The 13,873-nt window shown below is 42.3% G+C and overlaps 1 protein-coding gene across 2 annotated transcripts; it reads right to left on the minus strand.

Moving 5' to 3' along the window:
- Positions 1-641: 641 nt before the first annotated feature.
- On the minus strand, positions 642-12,844 carry pdp1 (pyruvate dehydrogenase phosphatase catalytic subunit 1). 2 transcript variants are annotated; one of them, XM_050046701.1, is made up of 10 exons: positions 12,738-12,844; positions 9,534-9,798; positions 8,917-9,084; positions 7,685-7,896; positions 7,295-7,376; positions 5,245-5,339; positions 4,995-5,163; positions 4,688-4,906; positions 3,056-3,462; positions 642-2,932 (listed from the first exon to the last, which is right to left on the minus strand). In XM_050046701.1, the coding sequence occupies exons 2-9, from the start codon at positions 9,783-9,785 to the stop codon at positions 3,082-3,084; spliced, it is 1,578 nt and encodes a 525-aa protein (XP_049902658.1). In that variant the 5' UTR covers positions 9,786-9,798; positions 12,738-12,844; the 3' UTR covers positions 642-2,932; positions 3,056-3,081. The 2 variants fall into 2 exon arrangements, with proteins under 2 accessions (XP_049902658.1, XP_049902657.1); XM_050046700.1 differs by having other exon boundaries at positions 642-3,462.
- Positions 12,845-13,873: the final 1,029 nt, after the last annotated feature.

The following is a 13,873-nucleotide window of genomic DNA, read 5'->3' on the forward strand; positions in this document are numbered from 1 at the left end:
TGTGAAGGGGGGAGAGAGAGAGAGGGAGAGACATGCAGCAAAGGGCCACAGGCTGGAGTCGAACCCGGGCCGCTGCGGCAACAGCCTTGTACATGGGGCGCCTGCTCTACCACTAAGCCACCAGCGCCCCAGCTCCATTATATTTAAGAGAAGGCAGACATCTCCACGGCTGATACCTCCAACACTCGACAGCTCACACCAAAACAATCGAGGCAGATAAATAGCACTACAGGTAAAGGAAAAATATGTGCTCTTAATTTTGGGGTGAACTGTCCCTTTAAGACAAAAAAGTAGGAAATTGTCACACTTGAGAAGCTTAAACTTTGCAAGAAACATTTCTTTAAAAAAATACCAACAATCAAAAGTCACTGATTATTTGTTTCCCATCTGACTGACAGTACAGTGAGTTAATGTACTGTTTGTTATAGTTCACCACTAACAGGTCACTGACACACGTAACACTGAACTCACTGTGTGCTGACATATGACTCACCAGCTGACGCCACAGCTGCAGCCTTACGCACACTGACCTTCCAGTGGGTCGAGGTTATCGGGTCATTGTGTTAAGGGATGTTACAACATGTCCACCGCTGCCTGCCTGCGTCAACCAAAACACACAACAACGACAACGACAACAGTACCACGTGGTGTATATCAGTGTTTTATTAAACCATTCCATATACAAAACTTAACCCACATAAGTTACAATTTATACATAAAACTGTAGATAAAGACGTGTAACATGCTGCAAAAGCTGAATAAATAATATTTAATATTCAAACAGCTTCTTTTTACATTCTGCTCTTAAATACACATATACACACACAGATACGACCCCGTCATTAGTGTTTAACTGGAGAGTATCAGGAGAATGGGCTGCTTCTGCTTTCACCATGGCTGTCATGAGTAATAAAACCCCAAACTGTAACCAACTGTTAACTGCTAATGACCCATCAGAAAAAAATAACATAAGGCAAGAGAAACCACACACACACACACACACACACACACACACGTCCCTTTAAATCCACAAAGCGTGGGAAAAGAACAACAAACTTTCATTTTACTCAATGTGTCTGCGGAGAGCTCAAAGTCAGCACCGAAACCTGATAGTTACTGTGTCACCTGAAACCCAGAGTGCTGGAGTAAACGTCACAGACTGACGTGTAAATGCAGAACAAAATGAGTATGTTTGGACAGTGCTAAGAATATATCATACAATGACTTAAACGAAGACGTAAAAACGAACAGATGCAACAGTGCTGTGTTGTAACAGATGCAGGAGCAGCCTGGAAGGTGAGAGAGAGTGTGCCTGGGATGCAAACAACAAAACCAGACTGCACAGGAAGAGCGTTGGGGTTATAATGGCAGAGGCCAGTTAGAGTCCATATGAGAGATCCCTTTTACACCTCGCATTACAATGTGTCTTGTCTCCAAATTGTGCCCAGCTATGATTTAACTTGATTACATTGAAATCTGGTGTTAATATGTGTCTCAAGTGTCTACATCTAGACCTGATCGCTCTGTCGGGCTCAAACAACTGAACCAAGTCCAAATAGGCCCCTCCCCCGTCTGTCAACTACTATTAGGATAAGAATTTTAAAAATATTTTTATTTTAAAAATTAAAAAACTAACTAAAATGACACAGGGCTCACATCATATTTTCTGCGGTTTTCGTAGCCAATACTGGTGTAAAAATAAAAAAATTATTTTTAAAAAAAATCTTTGCTATGGAGCCAGTCAGGAAGAGTTAGAGGGTAACAGCGAGGTCAACGAGGATCAAACAGGCCTAATGATTGTAAAGACCAACAGGAGGGATACAATACAGATGAGCGAGACAACTCAGGGGTGTTATAGTGCATGTTCGCTTAATGTTAGATGCGTATGTGGACACAGACAGAGCCTTCTGTCTGTTCTGCGTTCACTTCGTCTGTATTTTTGCATGTTTTCTGAAAGCTGACAGATTCGGACAAAACAGAGCCGTACCACCAGAGATCATGGGGGCAGTGTAGCGTAGTTCGAATGAGATACAACCGTAGGACATGACGAAGACTTTTTAAAAATGGCAGAACCAAACAGATTGATTCTACAGTGAAAAGAATTCTCCGTCCACGTCATAATATGGCCATGTAAATCGCTGCTGTCTACAATGCTGCCTTCGTTAAAAGGTACATTATTATACAACCTCTTTGTTGTCATGACCCTTTGATTCTGCCTTCTAGCACCATCTAGTGGATGTATCTATGTCAACATAAAGGACCTATGGACGTATGTGGCAGCACCTGTCACAACGTTTGAAATGAACGCAGCTATTTTTGAACACAAAGGGAAAATAAATGAGCCTTTAGCGTCAGATGAGAGAGAGACCACTGTGTGCCTCGCAGCTTCAGCATCAAGTGAAGGAGAGCCGGTGCTACCCCGCTCCCATGTAGTTGTTGTATGTGGACTTAAAATGCAGTTGCAATTACGTGTTCAGGTAGTCACGATGCATCCCTGACCACATCCGGATCATCATAATCAGTCCTCAACGTATGTGCATTTACACCTGTACTTCTGGTCAAGCTCTCTCTGATTGAGACCCGATCACCCAAAATGCATTTTAATGCCAGGTGTAAAGGGGGTCAGAGGGAGGAGGTCGAGTCAGTGCTGCATCAGTCACGGCCTCTTTACTTGTAAAATCCCAACCTTCACCCTCTTTGGAATCTCTGTAATTTCAACCCCGGCGTCGAGTCTTTGCAGACGAGGAGGTTGAATATTTTGGCACAAAAATCAGTTTGTAACAGCATTTTATCAGCCACGCAGAGAGGTGAGTATGAAATGGTTACCAGAGGATATTTGCAGCATGTTGCAGAAGAGACTCCGATCCAACGAAGATCTTTGGACTTCATGAGGAACTTGATCTTCTCGTGACTGCATACAAACATACAAATCCTGTACATAAATAGAGTTAAAATGATTAATTCCGACCGCTGGACAGATATTTTCTCAATATGGCCTGTTTGTCCACAGAGTGTGCTCTTATGTAGATCTAAGGTTACACAGAAGTGTGCGTACGCTTCAGTGGATGGCTTTTATGCAGCTCAGGACTGCTCGTCCTGTCTCTGTGCTCCGATCACATGGGGGTTGAACTGACAGATGATAATGGTGATGTCATCGCGGTACATGCGAGCCAGCTCCTCGGGTAGCGAGAGCATTTTCGACAGCCTCTCGTGGTCGACCGTGCCAAATTCGTTGTTCCCCACCGCGTGGCGCATCAGGTGGGTCGCTGAGTTCTGATCCTCGAAAGCCGAAGACACGCGGGCCTTTCTCTCTTCGAGCAGCCCCTGCATCTGTCCCAGGGTGACTTTGTAGCCTCCGACTTTGAGGGGCTGACGCTGGTGCACCCCTGTTAAATACTCCCCCACGATACGAACCACCTCCTGTCTGTGGAGGGTCTCCCAGAGGCCGTCAGAGCCAATCACCTGTAGGGACAGACAGAGAGAAGTCTGACTCACAATTGATTGTAACAGATTAGCCATGTCACTCACATTATGCCAAGAGTGACATCATTAAATGAGCTTCATTACAAAACACTCCATGTCCACTTTAAGAAATACTGCCACTGGAAATTCTTTCTTCACAAACACAGTCTTTGTCTGCAAAGGTCATACAGCCCTTAATTCACACTAACCAGAGAGATGATAAAGTATGCCAAACAACATGCAATCATGAGCCTAGAAGCTGGATAGTGCCTCTGAAAAAGACACGTTTTACCGTTAAAAAAAATAAATAAATAAATAAATAAAATAAAAATAAAAAAAGGGTGCTTATTTTTATTTTTCAATTTATTTTTCAGTTTTTTTATATACATATTTCTAGCCAAATTTAAGACTGATTTTTGGACAAATAATCTTATTCAACCACTGTAAGTAAATATAAAGTTAAGTAGTTTGTGTGGTCCTGTGCAGAGGTAGCTTTTATGTAGGAAAATGGTTGTTAGAGTGAGTTAGGTTAATCTTCATTTTGCCAACAAGTGCAAGTATAAGGAAAAAAGACAGCATTATGTTCAGTGGTAGGTTTAAAGACTTGTAACATCAGAAATGTGGACTTTCACACAGAAGAGCTTGACTCATTTGACAAAAAGAAATAAAAAGGTGGCTAAACTAAATAAGATAAAATGTCTGTCACAATAAGACCTCACATGACTGTAAAGCCTGATATTTATAACATTGTATTTAAGACATTTAAGACTTTTTAAGGACCTGCGGAAACCCTGAGGTATGGGGAAAAGTATGCATTTTTGATTTGAGGGGGAACTGTCCCTTTATTGTTTCCCATCTAAAAGAGAGATGCCAGATCCATAATGTCTCCTAATATCATTCTAGCATTTAGGAGAGGGCAGAGACCTCCCAGCCTGATTCCAGACCTCCAAATTGTCGGCCGTATTTCGATTAATTCAGCGATTTATGGCTGTTCATACCCCTCTGGGAAACAGTCGTCCACTCCAAACTTTAAAAGAGATTCAAGCAGCTGCACAGGTTGTTGAAAGATGATTTACAGAAACTGCAACTTCTAATGATGGATATATTTTTTTAAATTTGTGAAAAAAGCTGAAACAAAATGGTCATTAATTTCTCCTTTTTGGAAATGATGTTAAGCATTGCTGAATTATGGAAAAAAGTATGGAGAGGATTTGTTTGCTCTCACCATGAAGCGATCCTGCGGCCGCAGTTTGTGGTACGTGATCTCCGGCTCGGCGGTCAGGTAGGGGGGTGTGTGGTAGTTTGGAGGGATGAACTTGGTGTGCTCATTTTCATGGAGCTGATCGGGTCCGGACTCCAACACACACTTCTGCAGTTCAATACTCCACTTAAACTTCACGTCCCCAAATGCACGGAACGGCATGAGGAGGCCGAGCAAGCGTTCCTGATTAAGAAAACATTAGAAAGAGAGGAAGAGGTTTTAATAAACGCTGCCGCAACGACCAAAGTGAGCAAATCAGCAGGTGTATTACCTGTCTGATAACTGTCTTCCTCTCTGATGGAGGGTGTTCACTACGTATCCGAGCCACCTCATCCTCATTCTGGGCACTGTGGTCATTAGAGAGTGTGAGCGCGCTGAATGAACCATCCTCCTCCTGCACTCCCAACACCGCCCGAGCATCTCCTGCATTGGCTATATACCTTTAGAAACAGAGAATCAAGGCTGAGACGTGTTATTGACACACTGACAGGAACGTGTGTGCATGTATTTATCCTCCTTACAGGTCTGATCCATCGATGTGAGCCACACACGCTGTTGCTCCAGAAAAGGCCACTCTCAGGACCCAGTAGTGCAGGAAGGCATTCGGGTCTCCAACCTGTGTGGCAGTATGACACTGTGAGCTTCCAGACAGGATGTGGCACATGGTTTAAATTACATGTAGAGGCAGTGACACCTGAGCTCCTCTTTAATCCATAAAAGTTTAAATTTGGATGCTCTTATTATTTGGCACAGTTGCCACATGGCAGAGGTGATATTCAATATGCATCTTAATGCATGCGACTGCACTGACGTCCTGCGCTCAGAACAAATTTAATGACTTGCAATTTGACTCAGACATGAGTATCAATTACTTAGGGCTGTTCCCAAACCACCCCCTACACCCTCTCCCTTCTCACTGCTACTCCACTCTCATGTGCATGTGGAGGGTCCGCCACATTAAGTGTCCCCCCCAAACCAATTAGCAGGGAGCTGAAGTTATGTAACCCTCCAACCAGTGAGCCTGCATTGATGCCGACTTTGTGACCATGTGCAACGTCGTGTTGCATTTGAAACTAAGACGTTTTGTAAATGAAAGTTTCGTGTGACAACCTGTACAAATGTAAACTGCCCAAACTAAGATAGACATTTAATACTGTCATACAGACGTGAACAACTTGGAGCAGGGAGTCCTGTTAGCTGAAACAGAGATGAAGCAGGGACCCCGTCCTACATAAAACTGAGTTGCATATTCTAGGCAGGTGGAGGTTGTCAGGCAGAGGGCCATATTAGCCTCAGGCTGCAGTGTTGACCTGTATTTGCTCTTCAGGTAGGTGAGGGAGGAAACTCCACTTCTACAAAAACAATTTTTTGCAAAGGCAAAATATATTGGATTTATGTCATAAATAAGTAAAAATGATTAAACTATAATTAAGTGACCCCCCCCTGCAATAACTCTGAGGACCCCCAGTTGAAGAATTAAGACTTGGAGGTTACACTGTATTTAGGATCAAATATACTTTTATCTACTCTAGAAAACGGCAGACGTGTTCATTTGATTGTAAAGTGTTTTATATTTACAGGGACTGTTGCAAAAACCAAGCAGCTTATAAACAGAGCAGAAAATGAGAAGTGTTTCCAAAAAAAGAAGGGAAGTGATATCTTTAGAAATTGCTATATATATATATTAGTATTCCAATCAATCTAGCATTGTGGTTTGTCCTTGCACTGTCTGTCAGAATACACTGGAGAGGTGATGCTACAAATTTGCTACATATTCTATCAAGGAAAAATTTCTGTATCTCGACACATTTCCAAAACTTATGTGCCAATTTCTTAATTGCATTTAATACATTTAGTAGAGCCTAGACCAAGAACGCCCCTAATTGAGAGGCAAACTCCCTCCCCTCCCAGTGGACCACCATCAGACCTCATTATGGAAGTAATATGTATGATAGTTAATGATGATAATGAGGGATAAATATTAGTTTGATCCTGTTTGAATAGTGCCATTAATTACACCTGTGATATTTATCAATTTAAAAGATAATTTAGAAAGTCAAGACTGTTTTCTTTTTACCTAGCTACACTCACCAACCTTATCACCACGCAGAAGGAAGTGTGCATCTACTGCTAGCTCACCTAGCACCACTGAGCTAGCTAACATTATAGGAGGGGCGCGCTTTTAAAGTTTCCATCTCGCACTGTCACAAGCACGAGCCTCTCATCCACGAGTAGATGCATGCTTCTGTCTGCGTGGTCATACGGTTGGTGGGTGTAGTTAGGTAGAAGGAAAATAGTTCCTACATGAAGCTGCTCACAACAAGATCTGTGGATTATCTTGAGTAACTGGGTCATGATTTCTGGAGAGACATTGCTGTTGAGTTTTCCAAATGTATTTATTGGCGCTTTGAGCACCACAAGCTGAGTGCCACCTAGTTCCATTATATATGTATTATACCAAAACATACCAAAACAATCTAGAGTGATAAAAAGCACTACAGGTAGGAAAAAAATATATATATTTTTGATTTTTGGGTGAACTGTCCTTTTAAGACAGCAGACAGTTCCTACCTGAGCCTCCAGAGAAATGTCATTGTCCAGCCTCTTGAAGGCATTCAGCAGTGCCTCGCGGGTGTCTGGGACTTCGCCTGGGCTGAAAACATTGAGAGAGAGAGCAGTGTGTGTGTGTGAAGCACAGAGAGAAGGAGGAATCCACAGGTCAAGGACAGATACCAGCAACAGCACTATTGGCAAAACAACAGATGAGCCTGTGTTGGTGTGGGCGTGTTGCTACAAGGTACAGATGAAACCAGCTTCAAAAGTTAGTAAAAGCCAAAAAACTTGTCAAGTGAAGGCACCCCCAGCTGTCAATAACATGGTAGCCTCACTGGAGTTTAGGAAGAAGCCTGCATTTTTGCCACAGTGCTGTTGTGTATACTTAGCCGTGAATCGTCTGCTGACCTGGTGAGATCTATTAACTCCTGCCAGTATGTTCGGAGGCTGTTGAAGTAGAGAGTCTGAGCCTCCCTGCTGAAGTAATCGTTGGGGTGTTTGTGCCACTGCAGGATGGGACTTAGGGCCCTGCCGGACTCCACCGCTGCCTCCAGCTCACACAGTGTGTTGTGGGGCAGCAGAGACACTGCTATGTAGTAGAATAACCTCTCACTCAGCGCCTGCCAGAGAGGAGGAGAGACGGGAAAATACTGTCAGTGCAACAGTGTATAGAAATGAAAATACATATAAAGTTATCTTGTAAATAGATCTTTAAATATGTGACTTCTAACATCTCAGCATCAAAAGTTTAAATTGTTCCAATTACTGGACAAGCTTTAATAACCATATAGTAGAAACGTATATGTAGAAAGTGTAAATATTCCTGTTCCTCCAACCAGCCTGTTTATAATGCTTACAAAATTAATGTTTAGTGCTTCAGGCTCTTCTAAGCATGCATTTAGATGTTTCAAAATGTTGCAGAATAAAGCCCTATTCATACAGAGCTAGCACTACCTGGGAACCTTATGTGATTTCTCTTCACCGCCCCATATCTGTGTTTCACGTGGCACATTCACAAGGAACAAGCAAAGTCCGTCTTTTACTGAAATTTACTGACATTATCCCCCGGTCATGATGCACACAGTACAGTGTTAACCTCTTTTTTCTTTTGAAAATGTGGGTTAAACAAACAGGACCGGCTCTGCAACACTGTCACGTCATCCCTTTCATCATCTTTCAAAATTTTGATCTTGTGATGATTTCAGCTACCTCTTTTTGCAATGTATGATCATGCTGTCATGAGATGCCTCCTGCACCCAAAATGATGTCAAAACTTTCATTTCTAATTGCCAACGCAGCTTCCATAGTTCTTGCAAGGGAAGAGGCTGAAATTGTGGCGAAATAAAAAATGTAAAAATGACCCTAAATCACTGAGATGCCAGTTTGTGCAGGACTAATATTATCACATGACCTCTGTGTCTGTGGTTATTTTAAGTGGAATTCTTACTTGACAAATTACGGATATGGCAGGTTCATGTGGGATTAACATCACAGACAACCTCTGCAGTTATTACACATTAATAGAGGTCCCCAAGTAAAACAAGTCCCTTGTTATGTATCATGAGTAGAGAGTGGATATGAGGACTGTAGCAGATACTTTAATCACACTTTAAACAATGCACGTATGGAGTCAACTTTACCTGTGCACAGGCGCAGCCAGCATGGCCATCAAACACACCCAGCAGCATTCCTCGTGTCTGCAGGCATGTGGCTGCACTTCGACGGTCTTCTATAGGAGCATTAGCTGGCAGCTGATTACTCTCAAAACCCATCACTGCTGACACGTTCTTCCCATCGAACTCCGGCACCTGGGACCGCAACACATAAAAATCGTAAGATGAAAACTTAAATGTAGAGATGGCCAGGCGTGTTGTTTATGTTTGCATTAGAGCTGCAACGATTATTTGGCTACTAGATTGTTGACTACTAAATTCATCGCCAACTATTTTCATAATAAATTAATCAGATACATATTTTTTTAAAAGGAAAAATTCAAATTCCTTTGATTCCAGCTTCTTAAATGTGAATATTTTTTGTTTTTGTTTTTTTGTTGAAGATCTTTGGGCTGTGGAAGAAACAAGTTATTTGAGGGTGTCGTCTTGGACTCTAAGGAACGCTGATTATTTTTTTTTACCATTTTCTTACATTTTATAGTCCAAACAACTAATCTGTTAATCAAGAAGATAATCGACGGATTAATCAACACCAAAAATAATCATTATCTGCAGCGTTAGTTGCCTGAATGACACACACACACCTTGAAGCTGTACTCGTTTGCTTTCAGAATCGAGTTGACCTGCGGGGGTGTGAGGATGTAACTGCGGAGCACTGAGGTTGCCCGGTAACTTCTTGAGTGCTGGTGGCTCTGCCATATGTGAGAAGGCCGTCTTGAGGCAGGTCGGTGAGTGATGGGTCCTAACTGGGACTGGTGTTGTTGGCATGGTAACAGACTGGAGGCCAAAACCTTGGAACGGGGCAAACCCCTGAGCAGCTGAGATGTCACAGGCATGGCTGAAGGTGCACTGCAAGCAGACACAGACAATACACCACTGATGTAAACAAACATTATTTATGTTTACTAATTATTTATTGAAGCATGTAATTTCTTTGCCTGGTCCTCATATGAGTTGTTGTGCACGGGGCCACACAAAGTGCCAGTGTGAATCTTTTGCCCATGTATTGATCTCTGACATATCACGACTGTTGCTTGCTGTTTGTTTCTGCCTGTGAGTTTGTGTACAAACCGGGTAGACTGCAAAACTGACTTGCCCTTCCGGGATAAATAAAGCTGTCTGAACTCAACTGAACAGAACAGAACGTAACAGCTGGACTTTTAATGAGATGCGTTCATCTACAAAGAACAGAGTGGTCTCTCCATGTGCCATTGAGCAAACATTGTGAAACACAGATTATGCAGTGACAGGTTGACAGTAGCAGTGAATGCAGGTGAGGCTTTGGTATCTAAATAACCCCACATAAATATTTGAATAAGAACATTTGATTTTTTTCAGGCCAATATTTTCCACTTTGCTCCATCTGCGTTGGCCACAGTTCACATATTATGCCCGTGAGCAATTCACATAAAATCAAATCACCAGTTTAAACAGTTGCTGATTAACTGCCCAGTGTACCGGAGAACATTACAGGAGCCTAAACTTCTGTAAACTTCCATCTCATTTCTCTGCTCCCTGGATAGTTACTGAGTCTTGCCATCTGGTAAGAGCTTTGGTCCTACAATAAACTTGTTTTGTACACAAGTGTTACTGGAGTTTCGACCTCTTTAGACTCGTTTCCCTTCTCCACGAAAGCAGGTACCAGAAACCCTCACCCTGGTTATTGAGCCTAGCATTAGACTAAACTTAACGTCATTCCCATGTGGTGAAATACAGCTCTAACTGGAAATTCAATAGTAAGGAAAAAAGATCCATCATACAAAATTTGCGTAAATATCACTGGCAGCTATGGAAACCGTATTTGAACTATTTTTACCGGTAAAACTTGTTTTCCTGCATTTGGCAGGTCAGTCTTGAAGTGAACTTTAGCATGCAAACCAACAATATACACATATAAGACTGTCTAGAATAAGATTTTTTGGGGCTCTGGAGCTATGGTGGTACTCAACAGCGAATATTCAAAGCTTTTGGCCATGGGGTGGGGTGGTAAACACGACTCAGAGACGACTCAGCCACACATTTCCTCCCTTCTCAGATGGATGACAAAGCGCTGCAACTTTTTTTCAAGAGGTTTGGTGTGTTTTTAATCCCAAGGGGCTTGATTGAACAAGGTCCTATTTATGCACTTTTTGTGACAATAATAACCTGTGACACTTTCTCACTATGAATAAATTACAGACCTACATAAATGCACATAATAATAGGCTCTGAATCATAGACAATGCCTGACAAAGGCCTGTGAGGAAAACAAACTAATATCCGAATCCCAAAGTTGAAAACTGAAAACCTAACCAACGAACAAAAATCCAAATAGTTGAATATTTGGGTCCAGCTCTAATAAATGCATACTCTCAGTTGCTACAATATTAGGTACACGTTGCTAAATGAATGCAATCTAATGCAATAAAACCTACCGTCCTGACGGTTGTAAGGTTCAGTGTTAGCTAAAACTTTATTGGAGCGGTTCAACACTGTAATCGTGGTGGTGCTGTTAACTTGTAATGTGTTATACTGACAGGTGTTATTTTGTCGACCCCATTACATCGATGAGGGTAGGCTGAATGGAAAACACAGTTCAACAGCACCACAAACTGCATCCTCCAAAATGACCATGCAATTAAACCAGCTCCTCGCTATACCAGTTTTATAATAACCTTCATGAAGCTAGGGCTTATTGCAGGGCTTTTATATACAGACTGCATACATTTTTAGCTAGGTGTATCTAATAAACTGGTAAGTGAATCTATTTCTTTTGCACCTGGCAAAATTAATCTGATTAATCTGTTTATCTTGAATGCACAACCTACTCTAACATCCTGCTCAATGTGGAAATATAAAACCTATTGTAGTGTAACTCTGGGAGGAGTTGACATGCCATGCAGCCTCACACAGAGACATGATATAGTCTTGTGCAAAATACAGCTTAGCACAGTTCACTGTTTTGTCCTGAAAGTCTCAAAAAACGAGTATTAGGAGTCAGAGCATGCACTGGTGTCTGTCTGGCTTGGGTTGCAAGTTTGCTCTCCTCTCCAACTCCGGCTCAGCATTGCTAAAATTAGCTCTGGCAAGAATCTCAGCCCTGACATTTAAGTCTTGAGAAATGTCCTGTCTGGTCATGACCCACTGAACCAGATCCAAGCTGCGTGTCTCCATATATAATCTGTTCTCATTGCATAATTTAAGTGCATCTGCAGCTCCTTGGAGTCAGTGGTGTTCTGGGGGAAGATGCAGCAGCTCAGGTGATGACAGCTCAGGTGAAAATCTCTGCTGCTTAAACGTTTTAGTGCAAATGTCCTCCAGGCTGACCCCGCTGTGTTGGAGTAAGCTGGGCAGTGAAAAATCCTCCGCAAAGTGTATATTATGAGTCAGTCAGACCGCGGAGGGCCCGTCCCAGCTCTGAGCTCTGCAAATAAAGTTGCCATGTTTGTTGACATCACTAGCCTCCCTTAGCTGGTAGTAAAGCGGGACTACAAAACCGTAAGCTAACCCCAGAGCTGTTAGCCGACCCTGCAACACAGAAGACCAGTCTCAACGCTAAGCTAGGCGAACAAACCGTGCCACGATAATGACATTAACAGAAAGTATTTACGTTAGCTCGATGTGCGTCAGTCAACCCAGGAGAGCAGCCAAATTTAAGCTAATGGTAGCTAGTGGTGTTTGGGTTACACCCACCAACTGTCGCTCAAACTGGGTAATGTCCGCTCACATAACACCAGGAGGGACCAGCACACAGCCCGCTAACACGTAACAGCCGAAAAGTGCGAGTGCGGAGCTAAATTCAGACTCACCTTAACCGAGGGATGTGGAGAAGTTACTGAAGTTCATGACTTAACACCGACCCCTCAGGTCTCTATCATCCTGGAGCGCCGCACCGCAGAGTGAGCGCTGATTGGCTGAGCTATGACAGACGCGCTGACGTCACGGCAAGACCTCACGCACGGGTGGAGCCTTTGAAAATGGGAGCGATGAGCTGCAGCTTTTATTAACCCACAAGCAGATATTTTAAGTAATTAAGGTGAATGTTAATGTGACTATATTCAACAATTAATTATGAAATACATAATTACAAAAGCTCTCTCTGTAATCTGTGTCTAAAGGGCAGGATAGATTTAGAAACAGCACTGGGCAGAGACAAAAGCTGTTACCTCATGTGAACCTGTAAATCATGCATGCGGTTCTATTTGTGTCCTGATGTACTGTGCAGTGTTCAGCACATCCTGGAATGACATATGAAGATTTAACCAGCAGAACTCAGTCTATTCAAAAAAGGGGGATTTGCTAAAACACGTTCCATGGCAGTCAGCAACTGATCTAGTCTCATAAGGATGTTTTAATTTATGAGTTTTACTATATTGCATTAAAGGAGTAAAGTGTAGGATTTAGTTGCAGATTGCAACCAGCTGAAACTTGTCAGGATTTCTTCAGTGTTCAGGACAGAAGTGTCAAACTCAATTTAGTTCACAGGCCTCATACAGTCCCATTTGATCGCAGGTGGGCAAGAGCAGTAAAACCATTGCCGAATATCCTGTCAGTAACAGACACCTCTGACATTTTCCCTTTTTTTGTTTAAAGAAGTACTTTTTTTTATATATATATAAAAAGCAAATCCATTTACAAAACAGATGACAGCCTGTGATGTCCTCAGAAGGATGAATGCAATTTCAATATTTCTGTTTTTCCCACATTCAGTCAGCTGCCTACTCACTGTCATTACATGTGCATTTTTCCATACATTTCCACTCCTGTGTCGTAATCCTGACATCACCACACCAAACTGAAGTGAAAGAAAATAACTGTATCAAGGTCAGGGTGGAAAAGCCTCTGAGGTTCCATTTTACATAGAAAGCTACTCAGTGTTTAACTTGCTCCTAAAACCTGGTACCTCTCAGCCTTCACAAGTACATCACTATTAAGTGTGCAAGGT

The sequence above is a fragment of the Epinephelus moara genome, chromosome 6, assembly GCF_006386435.1.
Source record: "Epinephelus moara isolate mb chromosome 6, YSFRI_EMoa_1.0, whole genome shotgun sequence".
NCBI classification, from domain to species: domain Eukaryota; kingdom Metazoa; phylum Chordata; class Actinopteri; order Perciformes; family Serranidae; genus Epinephelus; species Epinephelus moara.